At 36.8% G+C, this 21969-nt stretch overlaps 1 protein-coding gene across 3 annotated transcripts in view; it reads left to right on the forward strand.

Annotated features, from left to right (window-relative positions):
- The window catches only part of FAR2 (fatty acyl-CoA reductase 2), a 187569-nt gene that overhangs the window by 162815 nt on the left and 2785 nt on the right, over positions 1-21969 (forward strand). For all 3 annotated transcript variants that reach the window (XM_025401659.1, XM_025401660.1, XM_025401661.1), the window contains 7 exons: positions 2580-2757; positions 4078-4122; positions 5916-6034; positions 6790-6857; positions 12107-12278; positions 17053-17182; positions 21755-21882. In XM_025401659.1, the coding sequence (XP_025257444.1) occupies positions 2580-2757; positions 4078-4122; positions 5916-6034; positions 6790-6857; positions 12107-12278; positions 17053-17182; positions 21755-21882 (840 nt within the window). The remainder of the gene's footprint in view (positions 1-2579; positions 2758-4077; positions 4123-5915; positions 6035-6789; positions 6858-12106; positions 12279-17052; positions 17183-21754; positions 21883-21969) is intronic.

Genomic DNA, 21969 nt, shown 5'->3' on the forward strand with positions numbered 1-21969 from the left:
AAATCTCCTCTGAACCTAGGAAGTGGCTGGACGAGCTGCAGATGGTCTAGATGTATTATAAATGATATTTTATTTTTATTTGTTTCATTTATTTATTTATTTTCAGACAGGGTCTCTGTCACCCAGGCTGGAGTATGGTGGCACAATTATGGCTCATTGGAGCCTCCGACTCCCAAGCTCAAGCAATCCTCTTCCCTCAGCCTCCTGAGTAGCTGGGACTACAGGTGCACGCCACCATGCCCCACTAATTTTTTAAAACTTTTTTGTAGAGGCCGGGTGTTATTATGTTGCCCAGGCTGGTCTCAAACTTCTGGACTCAAATGATCCTTCTTCCTCGGCCTCCCAAAGTGCTGGGATTACAGGTTTGAGTCACCGCACGGGGCCAGAAATGACATTTTAAAACTATTACCGACAAAGATGTATGCTCACTGGTTGTTTTATTAAAAAATAACAATGCCTTAGGTTTATTGGCTCATTTTGTTTTCTCAAAGAGCTTAAATGCAGTTGTGAATATTCCTGTTTACCCTCATGAGAATTTAGAATGAGTATAATTATTGCCATTTTCACAAGTACAGTTGGAACGAGATAATTTATATTCTTGTTTATCCTCATGAGAATTTAGAATGAGTATAATTATTGCCATTTTCGCAAGTACAATTGGAATGAGAAGATAAAACAGTGGAGTACAGGTGTAGCTGAGAGTAGCAGAGGCAAGTCATCTATAGAATATTAAAATTTCTTGCATGTGTGCTGTCAGAAATCTACAAAACCAAAATTTTCTAAGACAAGCAAACTCACCAAGCTTTATAAGGCCCCTATCCCCCAAGTATTATCCTTTCCATGTACCCCAGCATTAATTACACCAACTGGTACTGGCCATGTGACATACATTCCCAGCACATTGTTGGGCTCTGATGTGTTCTAGGAATTTTTTCTTCATAGCCTTATTGAAATTAAGCTCTATTCCCTCAAGACCTGGTTTTCTTAAACTGCATATTTTTGCAGGTGAGAGAAAATGGTCTCAGGTCAGTCAATCCACTGTATGAAATGAGATAGTGGTAGGATTATTGTTAAGATGGAGAGGTGTCTGCATCATCCTGTATTCTTTCCCAGCTCCCAGGTGACCATATAATTAAAATACCCTAGATATTTCTATGTAGTGGAAGTTGTTTTTAGTTCTAGAACCCCTCAATCTTTCTCTATTCAATTTAAATGAAAAGATATTTGAGTATCCAGAACACACTCAGCACTAATAGAAGCAAAGCAAGAAAAATGGAAACATTATAGTCAATGCCCATGTTCTAACTCAGGATCAAATGAGGCATTAAAATTGAAGGTTGTGATTCTGAATAAGTCTTAATATCATGTACATCTTAGTTGCTCAAAAATTTGTCATGTCAGCCAAGTGGTAACTGAAGATTTTCTACAATCAAAATAGTATAGTTCTGTGGAAATAGATGTACCACATTGATTAGAAAAATCACACTAGCATATTTCGGCAGCTTAATTTTTAAAAAGCTATATTATATCAATAATTTAACCACATAGATCTGTTAACTAGAAGAATGTTACATATATAATTGACAATACTTTTGTTGCTTTCTTAGAGAGGTGTAGATAGACTTTGGGGTTATCAAGTGGTTCTGACATATTTTTAAGAAAGATTAGGCTGATGCTATGTAACTTTGTTATTCATGATACACATTATCTTGTAAATAGGAGTAGTCAATAATCGTGATTTTGAAGCTATTTCAGAGCACTATAATCACCCCACTTGACAGACTTCAGAATTTACTGGAAATCTCTGGAGATAATTATCAAGTTATTAGCATAGACTTTAAACAGATCTTCAAAAATGCATTACATAGGTTTGCTAAAACAGATTGTAAGTCTGCCAAAAGTAGTCGCTTTGATTTGATTTGCATTCAGTGAAATTTTTAAAATTTAAAGCTAAAGGCTTCAGGATTACTACATCGGATTTTTATCAGACAACACTGAGTAGGGCTGCCACTGAAGCACCTTGGATGAGAGCCTCTAACGCCCCGAACACAGCATTCAGCACACTACTGGGAGAATGACTGGGACTCAAATATGTGTTCAATGAATGTACTTATGAGCTTGCTGGAGAGGAAGTAAAAATAACCTCTAATATAGTACTCCTAAACCTCTATTTTAGTACTACTACAATAAAGTAGTAATCAATACTGATAAAGTAGCAGTAGAGCTAAAGTAGTACTAATAAAGTAGTACTAATAGCCCTATACTATTATTCGTAATAAAGTAGTATTGCTATTGATTCTATCAGTCTATCTACCTACCTGCCTGCCTGCCTACCTACCTACCTACCTATCTGTTTGGATGGGAGGGCATAGGATAAGATTGGGCTTAGCAGTGGAGAGCAAAGGGCTCGTGCATGCTTTGAACAGGTACACACTCAACCTTGGTATCATGTGACTGTTCTGAATTCCAGAACCAAGGCCAAAAGGTGGAAGCTTTGTTTGATTGTGTCTCACATTTTCCTTTTGGTTTATTGTCTAACATACGTTACTAGAATTCTCTTTATTCTGACTACCTTTTAGGTGGTTAGACGATGCTATTATTGAAGAGATTGCACCCAAGCTGATCAGAGATTGGCCCAATATTTACACCTACACCAAGGCCTTGGGAGAAATGGTGGTGCAGCAAGAGAGCAGGAACCTGAACATTGCCATCATAAGGCCCTCCATTGTGGGAGCAACTTGGCAGGAGCCTTTCCCAGTAAGCCCACTCACCTGGATTCTGTGTTTTGCTTCCAAACTAAGGTTCTTCTAGCCCAATTACTTTCTGATGTCTTTCTTCTTCTCCTCCTCAGGATTTATAGCTAAGTGCAGCCAATTGAATATGAACTAGGGCAAAATTCCACTTTGGTTTCCAGCATGTGGCTCCTCTGGCAGTTACCTTGACTGTCCTAGAGTTGGATGGAGAGCTTAAATTAGCTTCTAATTACTCTAGTCTCAAAATTCCCATGGGTGATGGTTTCATATCTTGGCTTTCTTACTATAGTTTAAGCATACCAGAATGTCCTTGGTGGCCAAATTGGTAGTATTATAACTCCCAGGGTAAACAAGAGTTTCAAAGCTCACAGAAGGATCTCAGTTTAGGAATACTAATTTTTTTAAACCTCAGCATACTGCCATGACCTTTTGAAAGTACTTTGAATTACTTCATCTTCTTCAAAGCAAATCTGTGAAGCTTTAGGGTAAATTCCAGCACCACTACTTACTGGTAATGCAATGTTTTTGAGTTGTCCCTTCCATAAAACAGGACAGATACTACTTTGGAGAGTTGATTTAATGAGACAATGTATGAGGAGTGCTCAGTCTCAAGTAAAAGCCTGGTCCCTACTAAAAGGATCAACAAATATTAATCCCTTCATCTTCTCCTCTCTTCTCTCTCCTCTCCCATTATACACACACATTTGACTTTTATACTGTAATGTAAAGAGACATAATAAGGTCAGCTGAATGGCTTAGGTCTTAAGAAACAAACTTAAAAACACATTTCCCTCTAGCTGCTCTTAAACATAATCTTCTCTGTAACATCTTTAAGCAAGACAATACACATACAGAAACACACACACACACACACACACACACGTATATATATCTGTCATGGACTCTATAGCTGGTAAAAAATGTCAAGAAATGGGCCATTAACACAAATCATGTTTTCAATGTTCTCCTAAGGAGGCTGAAATCAGGACTAAGGTGGAGAAGGATGGTTGGTGAATTGCTTAGCAGATCATGATATAAGGACAAGGTCCATAAGAGGTCATAAAACACCAGAAAACCATTCATGGCTCCTGCTAAGAAAAACAATCCTGGCAAAATTCTAATTTTTGCACAGTCAAATAAAGTACAGAAAATGGCCAGTGATTTGCCTTTATCTTTTGAGATCTAAATAATACTGAATTAGAGAGTTCTATTGGCTGGGATCTCAGTGCTCTTGTTTGAAATTTATTAAGATTAGACTGCAGATGTTCCAAAGATAAAACAATTTTCTGAAATGTGTAACCAACAGAAATCTTCTTTCTTTTAGGGTTGGGTTGATAATATAAATGGACCTAACGGACTAATTATTGCGGTACGTATAACAATGAAGAAATAACTCCCTGAAATGTAGTAGAGGAAGAGTAACAAAATTCTTAGTGCTGACTTAGCTTCATTGATCCAAAAATATAAATGCTACTTTACTAACAATTGAGGCACATTATTTTAATTGTTCTAATTGTAATATAGAGGCAGGATGAAATTATTTTATTCTTTGAGAATTTTTTATCAGAAAAACAGAGGTAATGTGCTATCAGTTACTATTTAGGAGTTTTATTTTTGAAGTCTTTGAGCATCAGGACTTTTCTTTAGTTACCACAAGATGGGGGTATTTCCTCCTTTTTGCCGTTTATAATCACATGAATTAGTGCAGTGAATTGAGGATGCAGTAAAAATATCTTCAAAGATTATTAAATTCTTGATTATAAAACACATGTAAGAGTTTATGTGTGTGTATAGAAAAGAGATATACATCAATAATTCTTAATGAATACAAGAAAGAGAACTACCAATTGCAGCAAATTTTTCAAATACAAAAATCCATGAATATAGGCAACACCTTTTCAATAATCTCTTACCAGGAGAAACGTGGCTCCTCTAGGTAAGCAGCCCTCAGTGCGCATCTCCCCGAAGTCCAGATTGATCCAGCCAAGCTGTGGGACTGCACAGCTCACACTGAAGCATTTAGGGTCTAAACCCCACTTCACTGTTTTGTACAATGAATAGGAAATCAGTGATCTAAATGCGTTTAAATCTTATTAGGGATTTAGACTGCGCTTCAGACTCTGTCTCTGTTCCTCCCAGAACTAGGTTCACCGTGAATTGCAATATGAATATGAGACAGTGAATTGTAACAGTGACAACGATCTTCCTTCCGATGTCTGATTTTTCAAGCAGCCCTTTTCTTTCTGTTTCCCATCTGCCTTCAACTCTTTCTTCTACAAAAGTTCAGTTGGGGTGAACGTTTAGTGACTTAGAACATCATTATTTTAACATGATCCCAAAGCGGGTTTCATTATATGCAAAGCTGCATATTTATTTACATTTTCTAGAATGTTCTAAATTGGTTTCTTATGTTCGAAAGAAGGGGAGCTAGTTATAAGACAACAGAACTGAGTAACATAAGAAAGTGCTAATCATTGCAAATCAATGTTGGAAACATGCAAAGCACAAAGAATCAATTTCATAAACTCAACAAATTATTGACATGAATAATTTCTAATTCTTGCATCTATGTAACATCAGTGATCTGTGAGGTGAACTAAGATGCCGAATAAAAAGTAAATAATAAGGCAATTTTTCCAAGCCAAAAAAAAAGTTTTGTTTTATTAATGGTGGAATTTCACCAATTAATGTTTTTCAAATAAATGTTTCTTAAACGTTTAGCGCCTACTATTGCTTGTAAGCTAATAAACCCTAGCAGAAAACAAAATCATCAAGGAAATGGTAAACAAATATTAATGGGAAAGTTAATGGGAAATTTGTATAACCTTAATTCTTAACATGTTTTATGAATTTTTAAGATGTAAAAGTTTATTCTTGGTGTTTGTTAATTGAGTTTATTAACCTCTCACAAATTCGAGGAATTTTATTCCCTAAAGGAACGTGAGGAACACTAGTAGTTCATGGAAATGCTGGAGATGCGCTTGGCTGGGAAGGTAGGATAGACTGAGGAAGTCAGACTTAGCATAAGAACCTGGTAAGCAGTGGATCAATGTTAGCTGTTTTCACGTACTGCACTAGTATAATCAGTTTGATGATACATACTTTAGCCCCAGCTATTATTTAAGACCTGGATTAACATTTTATGTTCTTTTTCCTATGCAGGCTGGGAAAGGGTTTCTTCGGGCCTTAAAAGCTACTCCAAAGGCAGTGGCAGACTTAATTCCAGTTGATACAGTCGTCAATCTCATGCTAGCTGTAGGATGGTATACTGCAGTTCACAGGTGTGGATGCTCAAGTGGGCTTTCAAAGGTTTCAAGAGGGGCAGAGTGAATATATTAGGCCCATTTTCCAAATATAGACATTTCATTGTACAAGACCCCAAATGTGTGAAAGTGTGTATTTCAATATTTTATGGAGTTCCTAATATGCCATCATATATGCATTTCGTTGTTTTATAAATACAGTTTAGGACTTGGCTACTCATAAAGTAATAAAACCTTTAAATCACTTAACTGTAAAATTCTTGATAACCAAAAGGCTTTTCTTTCTATTCAGTAGTCTAAAATTCAGCTTTCTCTTTTAGGGCAAAGGAGATAGAAATTGATGAAATGAGAGAATATATTTTTTAATTGAACTCTGGTAAATGCCAAAAGTTCAGTCACAGTGTGTGGGGAAGCTTCCTGGTACAAAGGAAAAGAAATAGGTTATTCATATATTTGGGTCTGTTAGTGAATGGTAAACAGAATTAAATTTTTCTTATGTGAATTCACACATATGTGCTCCATAATATGTCACTCCTATTTAACATCTCTTTCACACAAACACACACACACACACACACACACACATGCTTTTCCTAGTCTTCTTCCATTTTGCTTGTTAACCCAGAGAAAGAATGAATGATGGAGCCTTTCATAGGTTGCCTTAATCAGATGAGTTACTGAAACCAATCTGTCTAAATATTATTTTTCCTTATTTTTTCTTTCATTAGCTTTCCATTTTGTTGTACTTATCTAATTTTTATTTCATTTTCCAGACCTAAGTCAACATTAGTCTACCACAGTACATCTGGTAACCTCAATCCCTGCAATTGGCACAAAATGGGTAAGTGCTTTAGCCATGTAAGTCTATAATTACTAGCATCTGGCATAGAGAAAAAATTGACAAAGTGTGTCATGGAGCTTAGAGCTTATACGGGGAGAAAGACAAAAAGTAAGTAAAGACACAAAATAATGAGATATTGTAAAGGTGTGGTAGTTAACTAGAATGTACTGTGGTTACCAAAGAAAGAAAGGAGTCAGTGGCAACGTGTGCATGATTGTAAGCAGTAAGGGGTCCACTGGCTATAAAGATTTTTAAAACGATGAAACAAAGCAAAAGTTGGCAGTTACAAAGAATGTCAGTGATAAAATACTGAAATACTCCTGCCTGCTGGAGCAGTGGCTCCTACACACACCCCTTCCCTTCTTGATATGTCACTGAGAATGCGACGTGGTCAATGACCAATGAGATTTAGAAAAGTCAGGTGATGTTATTCCTTTGTTATTGAGCCATCATACTGATCGTTAATTTATGCAGGTTGCCTCTCAGGTGTGCAATAACCACTCCACTAGCGATTTGTAAAAGTGAATGGGAATCACTATGGGAGAAATAAAAACAACACCCAGATTCCTTGAACCCTTGGGACCACGGTCTTGCGTGGTGCTGAGGAAACTATATTTTTAATAAGCATCTAGATGATTCTTCATGCTTGGTGAAACGGATAAACCCTGTACTATACAAATGATTGACTTGTCTGAATGTAAAGGACTGGATCTGTTCAATGTATAAAACCATGGAAATAGAGTTGAGTACAACTTAGACATCTAATGATGGTAGAAAGTTAAAGTAGGGAGTTTGGCTATTCTGTAGGATTTCTTAGTGCCTACTAATGCACACTTTCTTTCCCTGTTACGTAGGTAACACTACCTCTACACATTCCAGTGGTAAGCCATGGTGCTGCACTGAGAGTTCTATTGTAGGGCAGCTAGACACTGTGGCTCATTTTATAATAGGCTTTGGATTGAAAAATGCTTTTCCAAGAATGAAAAATACCTGGCATGCATGTATTTTTCTCTACTCCTCTTAAACCTATAGCAAACATTGTTGGCTGATACAACATTGTTTCTCCCTGTGCCAAGGCTCTATTCTAGATTCCCATCTAATACAGCATTTCTGAAAGCTATTACTAATTAATTTGATGTTGCATTCAAATTAAATTTGTTTGTGTTTCCTATAAGGGTTCTTAGGAGTGATCAAAATGCTTCCTACTAGGAGAAGTAGCCATGCCACAGGAGGTTCAACATACATAGCCTCAGGTGACATTACAAGGAGTGATAGACAGCTGGGTCGGTGAACATGGGATATCAGAATCTCTTATGCTATCAACCTGTGCATAACTTTTGGTTATGCACAGAACCAAATGTTTTAATAATGCCACATATGTTTTAATAAATGTCTATGAACCGGTGATTCTTGAGACTCTTCAAATTTTAAACTATCCTGCCATTTTTAGGATAAACCCAAGTGGGTCATAGCATGTTATCTTTTATATATTCTGTTTAATTCAGTTTGCTGATAATATATTTCCCTTGTTGTTTTCTGTTCTCTGAAAGTGTTTGTGTAAATATTGGAGCAATCTATTCCTTGGAAACTTGGTAAAATTACCTATAAATTATCTGGATTTGTAATTTTGTTGTGAGAGAACTTTTTATTGCCTCAATAGTTAAAGAATTTTGCAGGCTTTCAGTTTCTACTGGAATCAGTTTTAGTAAATTATATTTGTCTCTTTTTCTAAGAATTTGTCTATTTTAAAACGTATTCACATAAAATTTTTCATATTATATCAATTTTCTTTGTCCTAAACTGTATCTGTAATTATGTTTCTCTTTTAATTCATAATATTTATGTGTCTTCTCCAAAGGGTTTATTATTTCTTTTTTTCAAAGAACCAACTTCTTCTGGCTTTATTGATTCTTTATTATGTTGCTTCGTTTTCTACTGCATTGATACATATTGATATATTGCCTTATCTCTGTTTTCCCCTTCCTCCTGTTTTCTTTCATTATTTCTTTCTTCTTTTTTTTTTGAGACGGAGTCTCGCTCTGTCGCCCAGGCTGGAGTGCAGTGGCCGGATCTCAGCTCACTGCAAGCTCCGCCTCCCGGGTTTACGCCATTCTCCTGCCTCAGCCTCGCGAGTAGCTGGGACTACAGGCGCCCGCCACCACGCCCGGCTAGTTTTTTTTTTTTTTTTTGTATTTTTTAGTAGAGATGGGGTTTCACCGTGTTAACCAGGATGGTCTTGATCTGACCTCGTGATATGCCCACCTCGGCCTCCCAAAGTGCTGGGATTACAGGCGTGAGCCACCGCGCCCGGCCTCTTCTCTTTAATTTAGAAATACAGCTCACGAATATTCAGCTTTTCTAATACATGCATTTATGGCTTTATATTTCGCTCAAATGCCACTTTGGCTGTATCCCACACATGTATTTGTATGATGTTGATGTTATCATTACTCTCTAAGCATTAAGCATTTTTCATTTAAATTCTTCTTTGACCTATGAGGATGCAGAAGTGCAGTTTTCAATTACCAAATTAAACTTTCTACATGTGCATGAGTTTCTACTTGTACTTCAGATCAGAAAGACAGTAGCTTAATGGTTAAAAGTCTTGGGCTTTAAGATCTAATATTCTTGGATTCAAATCATAGCTCATTCATTCATTCCAGTATTCATTAAACAGGCACTATTCTTGGGCTAAGGATATATCACTAAACAGAAATCCATGCCCACATAGATGTTATATGCTGGTATGGTGCCTACCATTTAGTAGGCTCCGCTACTTACTAGTTGTGTGAACTTGAAAAAGTCACTCAGTTTCTCCTCATAGATTTTTTTTTTTTTTAAATCTGTCAATGAGAATAATAATCATTCTATTCCAGGGAGCTCTTGGGAGGATTTAATGAGATAAAGTGCTTACCACAGTGATTAGAACGGTGAACATTTCAGTAAATGCTTGCTATTACCATTTGGACAGCTTTCTCAGAAAGCCATTCCTAACCCAGCCTCATCCCTCCCCTTCCTGGCACACCGACAGAGCTAGAGGCTTCTTTTGTCTTCCTCCAGAGCATATTGTACTGATCTCTAGCAGAATACTCAGGCAAAAATATTGTAATCATAAATTGTCTACATCTCCCACTAGATTGCCAATTCCTTAAAGACAGGGAATATATCATAAGTATTATTATTTTTTTTTACCTCAGCACCTACCACAATGCCTGGCAAGTGTTAAATGCCAAATAAATGTGTTTGTAATAACTAAAGGAAGGGTTGGTATAGATTTAGGAAATGGAAAGTAATTGTATGTTGCTGAGATATTTATTCATTCAGTTAGTCAAAAAATATTTATTGGGCACCGATTACCTGCCAACCACTTTCAAGGTACTATATAGGTTGAAACAAAATAGACAAAATTTTGTTATGGTACTTAAATCTTAGAAAAGAGAAATATACATCAGATATGGTTGAGAGATTGCAGAAAAATAAAACCGACTAAAGAAGTAAATAGTGATGTGTGAAGGCTGCTGTTTTATATGTGATGGCCAAGGAAAGTCTGTCTGATAACATGTCATCTTAGCAGAGACCTGAAAGAAGTGAGGGGGCAAATCGGAGGGACATGTGGAGGAAATACCCAAGTTGAAGAACCAATAAGTGCTCCAGCTCTTTAATCATATTCAAGGACAGCAAGCAGGCCAGTATGGCTGCAGCAGAAGCACTGAGAGGGAGAATGGTAGGAGATAAAGTCAGAGTGGTGGGCAGAGCGAGTGAAGATGCAGAGAGTGCAAGGCCTTCCAGACCATGGCTATGACTCTAAATGAGATGAGATTCCACTGAAGGGCTCTGAATGGAGAACTATCTGTAATATACTCTGAGTTACATTTTACGAGAATCACTCTGGCTGCGCCATGGAGGTCAGACTGTAGGAGTACAAGGGTAGTGGCAGAGACCACTTAGGACAGTACTGCAACACTCCAGGCTACAGTAGTGGTTTGGATCAGAGACACAGCAGGTGGAAATTATGATTCTGGGTATTTTTCAAACAGAGAGCTGATAGATTTTGTTAAATTGTGTGTGGGTTGTTAAAGAATCAAGGATGACCCCAAAGTTTTTGGCTGAACTACTAAAAAAATTGAATTACCATTTGGTTAGAAGTAGATTAGTGAAGAAGCAAGTTTGTGTATGTATTGGGAAGGGGGTGGTTGGTAGTCGGAGTATCAGGAGGCCAATTTTAGAGCTGTTAGATGTGAATGTCTATTACACATCCAGATGGAAATGTTGACCAGGTATATGGATATATACATCAGAATGTCAGTGTTGAGATCAGAATCTCTTATGCTATCAACTTGTGCATAACTTTCGGTTATGCATAGAACCAAATGTTTTAATAATGCCACATATGTTTTAACAAATGCCTATGAACCAATTGATTCTGGAGACTCTTCTTTGTATAGGATTTATATTTTCAGATAGATTTCAGCTGGTATTTTTTTAAGGAGGGCAACAGTCATATTACCATAATAACTGATGTCATCATAATTGAATAATGAGCTTAGGCATACGTTTTGAAAAAAAACCTACATACATTAAATAAAATTGAATTCAAATGAATATCTTTTGGAAAGAACTACTGAATTCACAAATGTACATAAAAAGTTCTTAAGCTTAATCTAAGTAATCATATAAAAAGAAAAATACTATTATGAATAAAACCCTGGATACCAGAGTGGACAATTGAGTCTAACATATTCTCAGGGAAGTATTTGAAGTAAACTAACACAAAGAAATCTTGCCTTGAGAATCTTTAGAATCTTTTACTTAAACCTTTACTAAAGAGTGAAATAAAATGTTAAGAAACTTTCTAAATGGTTCTGAAAGTAATGGTCCAGCCAGGGAAATAAGGTCTCTAGCCTCTGTCGTGGGGCTTTCTGAATAGACTAGATAACCTTAGAATTAAATGCAGATTCACGTTTTTCTGAACAGTATCTCCTTGTATTGACAAGTGTTTCCCCAATAATTTGTTTTACAGTAAATGTTTCAGATAAAGAACCCAATTATTAACCTATTCACACTGTTTCAGTTTGCAGATAACCACTTGCCCAGCACAAAAATCTTTATATTGTTCTCAGAAATTGATTCTTGACTCCACACAACAAATCCTTCGTCTTTATTGTTTTGACCCCATTACAAATGCTTTCCACTATGATGGGCTTATATTCTCCTCTTCTCCTCTAGCACTTACTTTCTTTTTTCCCCAGGAGTCCAAGTCTTGGCAACCTTTGAAAAAATCCCATTAGAGAGAGCTTTCAGGAGACCATATGCTAATTTTACCAGCAACAACTTCACATCCCAGTACTGGAATGCGGTCAGCCACCAGGCCCCTGCCATCATCTATGACTGCTATCTGCGGCTCACGGGAAGGAAGCCCAGGTGAGAAGCTGAGTCAATGGCTTTGAAAGTGTCACTGCCCCAAAATCTTCAGTGCTTCCTTCAGCAGAGGATTAAAGGAGACAACTGAATCTTACCCATATATACAGATTGAACACACCTAATCTGAACATCTGAAATCTGGAATTCTCCAAAATCCAAAACGTTTTGAGTGCTGACATGATGCCACAAGTGGAAAATTCCACACACCGTACCTCATGTGATGGGTCACAGTCAAAAAAATGTTCAAAACTGTTTCATGCATAAATTATTTAAAATATTACATAAGATTACCTTCAGGCTATGTGTATATGGCTAAGTATGTATGAAACAGAAATGAATTTTGTGTTTAGACATGGGTCCCATCCCCAAGATATCTCATTACATATATGCAAATATCCCAAAATCTGAAAACAATCAAAACCCAAAACACTTCTGGCCCAAGCATTTCAGATAAAGGATACTCGACCTGTATAAGTTTTCAACAAACAAAGCAGTCATAGAGAGAAGTCACAAAAGACATTAAAATTGTTCCAGCACAATAAAGGAAGGTAAATGTTAAAGAGCTTGATGAATTCAGCAAGTAATCATTCATGCAAAAAGAAAAGCAACTGAGACTCTGTCACTAGGGTTTTCTGAATAGGTGGATAATCTTAAATCTACAGTAATGATGACAACCTCACTTAGAGTTTACTGTGGCACTCGTGGGACTAAGGCTGATGTATGATGATCCCATTTTAATTGTCACAGTTACCCAAGAAGAGATCCTCATCATCCCAATTTTACAAAAGGGGAAACAGAAGCTAAGGAAAGAATCTGAATTAGTCTCAAAGAAAGTGACAGGAAGGATGTGGAGAAAGCTGAGTCTCAAAGTCAGTATTCGGAACCAGATTTACTGCCACCTAGAGATGAGTGAAGAAATTAGAGGGAACACAGTGTGCTGATGCTAAGGCAGCTGTCACCACCTAGCTGTGTGACATAGGACATAGCCTTTATCTGTCTCGCTCAGATACTGTTGTGTCAGAGTCATCATTATTATAATTGCCTAAGGCAATTCTTGTGATCAAGAATCAGAAGCATGAACAGTACTGCCTTCTGTGCTAGCCCCTTTGTAAGGGAGGAAGTCTTCTTCAGCGTGTTTGTCTTCTTTATTAGCAGTGCAAATGGCTAAAACTTAGCCAATGTAGAGTGAATGTAAATTGTTAGAGACCTCATTTGGAGCTCAGAACTCAGTTCTTGAGCAAGGTGAAAAGGAAACATTGTGATTATGGGGAAAATATTTGTATGGGGCTCATTCAATAAAGCTAGGAAAAGAAGAAAACCCAAATATTGTAAGCAGAAATGCTAAAGGTTTTAAAATATGTCAGGATTGGAAGACAGCCTGCATGAAGAACAAAGTTCAGTTAGGAAAAAAGAGAAACACAGAAGGAAGAGACACAATAAAAATCTGTATGTATCTTGTGAGAAGTCAAACAGTAGTATTTGTGGGAAATGGGTTGGTTTGTTGTGTGGTATGTATGTTAGCAATAATCTTCATGGAAGAAAAAGTTGAAATCCTTCTAGACCCTTTCCTTCTCCAGGTGTGCTTGTGTATACTCTTCTACGCTTTTACATCCATATATGGACATATATGGTTTGCTTTGCAGTAGGGGGGTATGTGTGTATATAAATCAATTGTATGTATTTTACAACTTTTTCCACTAATTTTCCATGAAAATCTAAGTCATCCTGCCCAGTGTTGCCTTTTTTTTTTTTTTTTTTTTTTTTACTGCAAACAACGAGGCAATGGATATCAGTGTGCATGCCTCTTTCTAGAATGTGCCTGTGCCAGGAGAGGATGCTGAGGAGGGAGATTGCTGGATTAAAGGGTATGTGGATTTTGTGACTAGTGCCAGATGACCCTCCCTAAAGGAAGAATGTCAGTTGGCACTACCACAACAGTGTATGAGGGTTACAAAACTGGCTTTTTTTTTTTTTTTTTTTTTTTGAGACGGAGTCTTGCTCTGTCACCCAGGCTGGAGTGCAGTGGCGCAATCTCGGCTCACTGCAACTTCTACCTCCTGGGTTCAAGCGATTCTCCTGCCTCAGCCTCCCGAGTAGCTGGGATTACAGGTGCCCGCCACTGTGCCTGGCTAATTTTTGTATTTTTAGCAGAGTTGGGGTTTCACCATCTTGGCTAGGCTGGTCTCGAACTCCTGACCTCAAGCAATCCACCCGCCTCGGCCTCGCAAAGTGCCGGGAATACAGGCATGAGCCACTGTGCCTGGGCGAGGGGTACAAAACAGTATTTCTTACCCTCATTAATACTCTGTAAAAATCAACTTCTGAATTGTCAAACTCATAAGCAATGACATCTTTTTGTTTTTTTGATTTGCATTCCTGATTGCTGGAGGGACTGGACTTTCATTTGTTTATTGGACATTTAAGTTTTCCCCTCTGTGGGTTGCCTGCTTCTGCTCCCTATTTTCCTATTAGGTTGTCCTTATTAATATATGGGAACATGTGTGTCTGAATACATATTTCATATATTTTTCCAGATCTGTTTCTTTTTAGCTTTGACTATAAAGCTTTTTGTAATATGAGTGAAGATACACATAATGCGGGGCTTAGGAACATGAAGTTTGGAGTCAGACTTATAGGATTTAAATCCTGGCTTCACCAACTTAGCCATAAGAGTCCTAAATTACTTCATCTCTCTAAATCCTAACTTCCTCTTCTATAAAATGGGCATAGTAATCATAATCTATTTTATAGAGTTTAATATGAGTGCTTAGAATATAATAATCCCTAAAAGATATTTTAAATTTTTACGTGGTAAAATGAATCATTGTTTTCCTTTATAGCTTTTGCATTTTGTGTATTAAGGAGACCTTCTTGGCTGGGTGTGGTGGCTCACACCTGTAACCCCAGCAATTTGGGAGGTTGAGGAAGGAGGATCACTTAAGCCCAGGACTTCAAGACCAGACTAGGCAACATAGCGAGACCCCATCACTACGAGAATAAAATTTAAAAACGTTGTCCAGGCATGGTAGCGCGTGCCTATAGTCCCAGCTACTCAGGAGTCTGAAGCAGAAGATTGCTCGAACCCAGGAGGTCAAGGCTAAAGTGAGTCATGACTGAGCCACTACACTCCAGCCTGGGCAACAAAGCGAGACCCTGTCTCATACAAACAATAAAGACCTTCTCTATCTGAGAGTAATACAAGTATTTTTTCTAAAATATATCATTAGGTTGATATAGTTCTGTACATCCAATGATATCATGTCCAACCATTATTTTTAGAAATTAAAATAAGTGCATTGAAATCACATCAATTGCATCAGAGTTGGAGAATGGCTAAAGATTTAGATAGTAATAGTAAAGTGGAACCCTATTATGGTGCTTATATCAGGCACAATGATGTCTATCTCATGCCTAAGAAATCTCCTATGATACAGTAAGAGAAATACCTCATGAGTCATTAGTACATGGGCATTAACTTTGACCAAAATTAAAAGCAAATCCCCACAATAGCATCATAATTATTGAGCCAACTATAGTAATCACTACTAGCAAGACTGGGTTAACTAAAAATCAAGTGCTTTACAGGCCAAAAGTGATTTGTAGCTAAAAGACCTAGGTTGGGCATTAGCTATGGGACCTTGAGCATAATCTCTCTGTAAAATGGAGATACATAATATAAATCCTGACTATCTCACAGCCATATTGTTAGGATCAAGTAAGATTGTATATGAAAGTTTTTTGAAAATTGTTATAAAGTTGGGAGGTGCACAAAGAAGATCTGGTCCAAGTCCTGACCACAGGATTGGATAGTGTGGTTCATCTTGTGTAATGGGACACAAGGCAGTGAGATTACACAGCTCAGGTTTTTTGAGGTCAGTTAAAACTGGGTTGGAATTTGACGTTGACACTTTATCTTAAGCTCATGTTGCTCATTTGTAAAACTGCAGACTTACCTAACAAAGATGGTATCAAAATTAGCAGAGAGAATACTTTGTAAAAGTATCGGGACCATGCCTAACACAGAATAGGTTATCAAGAAGTTTTTTTTTTTTTTTTCTTTTTAAATCTCCACTATGATTGACAACTGCTTTTGATTCACCAAACACTGATATAGTCAAACACTTTTGCCCAAAAGTTATATACTAAGACCTCAGATTTTATCAATTTTTTAAAATACAAGAACGTACAATAAAAATGAGAAATAAAGCCAGGCGCCGTGGCTCATGCCTGTAATCCCAACACTTTGGGAGGCCAGGGCAGTTGGTTCCCTTGAGCTCAGGAGTTCAAGACCAACCTGGGCAACATGGCAAAACCCTATCTACAAAATACATAAAAAATTAGCTGGGCCCCACTGCGCTCCAGCCTGGGTGACAGAGTAAGACCCTGCCTCAAAAAGAAAGATGAGGTTTTCCAATTGTCTACATCAGAATTCAAAAAAACAAACAGTATGTCATTCAAGCTGAATAGTTGGCTCACTTTAAAAATAGGTTTGCTATTCTTGAGAAATAGGTGTTAGAAAAGGAGTGTGGTAGTACTAAATGCCTAACAGAACAAGCTCCTTTAGATTCAGCCCTTTTCTTTTTCTGTTGAATGAACAGCGAGTTAATGTGGAAGGAGAAAAAAAGAATAAGAATTTTAATAAGGAATGGGAGAAAAAGACAGGGATAATTTTTGTATTTTCTTAAAAATAATTTCTCATACATCCCTGTAGACTGACAGGGAAGCAGCTATCTGTGGTGCGCTGATATTTACTCCTATCTGATGGTTATCTCAGGATGACAAAGGTCATGAATCAGATTTTAAGAACTGCTTCCATGTTGGAGTACTTCCTCAACCGGAGTTGGGAATGGAGCACATACAATACAGAAATGCTGATGTCTGAGCTGAGTCCTGAAGACCAGAGAGTAAGTATAGCACCGACTTAAGCAACAGGAAAATGCTACTCACTTGGAATTTAGAATTATTTGACTTGGAAAGCTAATGAATGAATAAGACGTTTTGGTTATAGACACAGATTTTGTTTTGCTTTGTTTATCTAAGAAAATCGGTCAATGCTATCAACACCACCATAGGAAACAAGTTTAATGTAAGTAGGAAACGTAGGTTCTTGGACTTTGGTTAAATCTTTAACTGCTGATCTGCCGACACGTTTTATCTACTGCACTTCAATCGTTTTGTCACTCGTTGGTAGTTATCATTTCAACAAACCCTCAATACCTCTGGGTGACTGTGTTCTTCCCTTATCTGCCACAGCATATGACTTCAATGAAAAATAGTGATTTGATTGCTGATAAGCTCTATCATCCACTATTCTTGTCCAATCAAAGTTGTTCTGCCTCTCCCAGCTACAGTTCCTTCCGTACCTTGTTAAAGCGAATCCCTACACCTATGCACTCTGCCTCATCTCAGCCCTCCCTCCAGCAGTGCTGCATCATTGATCTTCCTCCCTATAGGATTTCTCTACAACAGTTCAGACTTTTATTTCTCAAGACAGGCCTTCAGCTTAATTCGTTAGCATTAGCACCACTTATTTAATTTCTTGGCAGTCACAAAGGATAAGTCCTAAAATCTTTGCATATTCTGAAATTCACACACATAGAAATCTTTTGTACATTATACATGTTCCTAGCCTTTTTCTCAGTCATATATCCCCTGAACATCTCTGTATGCAATTGGTAAAGTTTTTAACTCAATTTTAAGGCTTTCACTCCATATTGATTGACATTTCCCACTAAGAAACAATTTTCTAAAATGTATCTTTTATTTTGTACCTGACAGCATGTAGAAGAAACCAAGTCACACTGGGGAGTAAATATCAGATGGCTAACTGACCTTGCTTGCCAGCTAAGGGTTTCACTTCTACCTATCAGACTTATTGAGCATGATTCAAATCCAAGCCCTAGAATTATTTCCTAAGCATTATCCGTGTCAAATATAATAAATACTATATTAGGCCAAAAAAGGCAAGATTTAGAGGGATATTTTATCTGAAATCATTGCTACCTCTCAAAGTCATATGAAATAGTTATTCAGAAATGTTTACACACCACACATAGACAAAATTCTTCTAGCACTAGTGTTTGAAATGAATGATGATTAAGCCAGTTTATAAATCAAAAACAAATAAATTCAAGCTATTGTAAGTTCTTTTAAAATTTAGCTTTAAACTCTCTGTAGGCTTATCCTTATGTATTTTCTCCATGGAATTTTCCTGCCTAAATAACTCAAAAGGTAATGAGCCTAGGTTCATTTCTGACATTTTACTATTTTAACCTTTCAAAATTTTGTGAAAAAGAATCAAAGCTTCAGTGGATTTAACATATGCTCTCAAAAATATCTTAGCAAAAGTAATAGTACTAAATGTAATTGCCAAATTCTGGTGTGGCTCAAAATTCAGTTTGAATTGCCATATGGAATCAAGATTCTGAACAGGGCCACTCTGAAATCAAACTTAGAAATGTTAAACAGTATAAAAATAAAAGTCTCTGCTTATATGAATGACTAAGCAATATTAATGATGCTATAAAAACCATATCCAATCAAAGTGATAATGGAATTTCTTTCAAAAAGCAATTCATCTTTTGGATAAGTCTTTGAAGCACTCTGGAACTCACTAATCTCATCTGCTCTCTTTGTTAATACTCTAAATCTCACAAAGGTTTGAGGTATCTTGCAAAAAACACACATAATGAAAGAACAAAATAGAAATAAAAAAATGCAAAACCAAGGAAATATGAATCAGAATATGAAGTCACAGCTAAAAATTTAAAAAGAGGATGTCCATACATAATCTACAAGATCCTATTAAGTTGCTGTAGTTAATTTAAGCAGTGAATTTGTTCTTGAGCTTTCTGGTAGCAAAGTGAAAAGGAAAATATAGTTTCATGGGACTCATTGTTCAAAAGGAAGAATGAAGAGAAATAAAAAAAAAGTTATCAAAGCAAAGTAAATACATTTATGACTTTTTATTTATTTATTTATTTTTTGAGACAGTGTCTTGCTCTGTTGCCCAGGTTGGAGTGCAGTGGCGAGATCTCGGCTCACTGCAACCTCCGCCGCCCGGGTTCAAGCGCATCTCCTGTCTCAACCTCCCAAGTAGCTGGGACTACAGGGGCCCGCCACCATGCCCGGCTGATTTTTTGTATTTTTAGTACAGACGGGGTTTCAAGATATCGGTCAGGCCAGTTTTGAACTCCTGACCTCAGGTGATCTGCCTGCCTCGACCTCCCAAAGTGCTGGGATTACAGGCATGAGCCACCACGCCCAGCCCATTTATGACTTTTAAAAAGTTATTTCTTGTCATGTTTCTCCATGCAAGTTGCCAGGATAAACCAAAAGCAATATGGACAATGAATCAGCAGAGGGCTCATTATTAAATGTTTACTGAATGCTCAGAATGTTAAATAGGGTTAATAATATTTAGTTACTTCCCTCCGAGTTCTAAGATGGTTTTCTGTGATTAATATATAACATTTAATTTGCATATAAAGGAGAAAGAATCAAGGAGCCCTAGAGAACTACTAAATCTTTAAGATGTCACATTCAATTACATTCTTAAGAAATGTAATATTTCCTAAAGAGAAACAGAGCTAAATATAGACTCTGGAAGAAAGATGCAATTTATGAATTAAACCCAAGAGATTCTCAGAAAATGGTGAAGCCGTTTTAAAGTTAACTAACTTGATCTTTAGTGGTGACTGGCTTTTTGGTTTTGATAATGTATGCCTTTTATTTGGTACCATCTAAGCCCTGATCAAACTAAGAGTTTACTTTGGTCATCCTCATGTAAACCTTATATACAGACTAAATAGAAGAAAGTGTTATATAACAAAAAAGAAACAATTTTGGCTTTCAAAATTAATATTTAAATTAATTTGACCAAAATTCTATAATTCATTAATGTATTCAGCAAGTATTTATTGAATGTCTACTTTGTGCCATTCAAAGGAACATCATTCTTGTTGTTCTAGGAACATCATTTATTTAGATTAAGACTTTCTAGCTATTAAAATCCTTGCTAGTGAGGCCTCACCAGAAGTTCAGTAAGTTAAGAGTAACGAGAAACTCTCCACTAAAGATAGGCTTTTTTTTTTTTTTTTTTTTTTTTTTTAATGTCCAGGGATTAATACAAAAAGTGATCTGAGAGTGCTGTATGTCCAAAGAGAGAGAAGAGTACCCAGTTGGAAGGACAAAGGCACCTTAAACAAACCCTCCACTTACTAAGATTTATAAATATTAGACTTTTTAAATGGCTAGCACAAGTCCATTTTCCAGGCCATTCTCTCCAAATACACCAAATAAAACCCTATTGAACCAAATCCACTCACTGATGCAATCTGTTATTTGAAAACAGGGTCATACCAAACTCTCCAAGAATACCTGATACTTGAAATATTTCCAGAGATGATACCAGAATCTTCTTGACAGTCTTTCTACTAACAGGTTTTAGTGCCCTAAATTCTTTATATTCAATCAAAACTATTTTTTCTAATATATTTGAAGATCATTTTCTCCCTTTCTTTCTCCAGTTAAGCCCTTTATATGGAGATTTTGAAAAGATCCCTGGATGGCTCAAGAACGACCTATCAGGTTTCTCTTCCGAACTCATCCTATCTCCATTTGTAAACCACATAAATCTGGGCCACCTCATGATCCTGTGTCAGCCCAGCGTCATTTTCAAAGAAAGTACACAAAAAATAAAATCTATGGAATGCAATTCAAATCTTTACTCCAGCTTTTTCGTAACAAACCACAAAAAAGAATACATTTTTGGTCATGCAAGTGTCTGTCTTTTCTCTTCCTCAAAGATACCTTAAAATTTTTAATCCTTTTTCTTTCTTATCACTCTCTATATCTATCTTCTACGTGGCAAAATTTCTCTCCCTAAACAGATCTCTTCCTTCTCCTTCTTCCCTACTCCTCCCCCATGTTGTGATCACTCCTTTTTACTTTCACTACCACTCTCTTCTTAAATATAAATTATGGTAACTTATTCCTTAAGGCTTTGCTTACCAAAGTGTAATCTGCATAATGAAGTGTTAATGTTCTACGAAAGGATGGTAGGATAGCGGGTAACACCAGAATTTAAGAGGAAAGGGAAAGTTGCATCATGTATGTTTTGGTCACTAACATATTATTCCATCACTTTTAAAAATAATTACTCCACGGTTAGCTGAAATATATACCAAACCAACCATAAGCTTTTGCCAGACTATGTAATACCATTTCCTTTAAATCTCCCTCACAAGAAATGTGAAGTGCTTGTGTTTGATCCTTGTTTAAATATTCCTATGTAAATAGTAATCCATATTATCAGCACCTTTGAAATAATGACTCAAATAATCTCTCCTTTGGAGAGGTTCAACCTATGTCTCCCAAATTGAAGGTCACTCATCTATGTAGAAGAAACCTCAACTGGACAAAGTGACTGTCCAGCACTGCAATTCTGGCCATCTATAATCTCTCTTGCCTCTCAGGTATTCAACTTTGATGTGCGCCAGTTGAACTGGTTGGAATACATTGAAAATTATGTTTTGGGAGTTAAAAAATACTTATTGAAAGAGGATATGGCTGGGATTCCAGAAGCAAAGCAACACTTAAAAAGGTAAGTATAATCAGTCAGTTAATATTTATTGAGCACCTACTGTGCATCCGATTTTATACCAGACATAACATTTGTGCAGAGAAGGAG

Source organism: Theropithecus gelada, chromosome 11 (assembly GCF_003255815.1).
Source record: "Theropithecus gelada isolate Dixy chromosome 11, Tgel_1.0, whole genome shotgun sequence".
Classification (NCBI taxonomy): domain Eukaryota; kingdom Metazoa; phylum Chordata; class Mammalia; order Primates; family Cercopithecidae; genus Theropithecus; species Theropithecus gelada.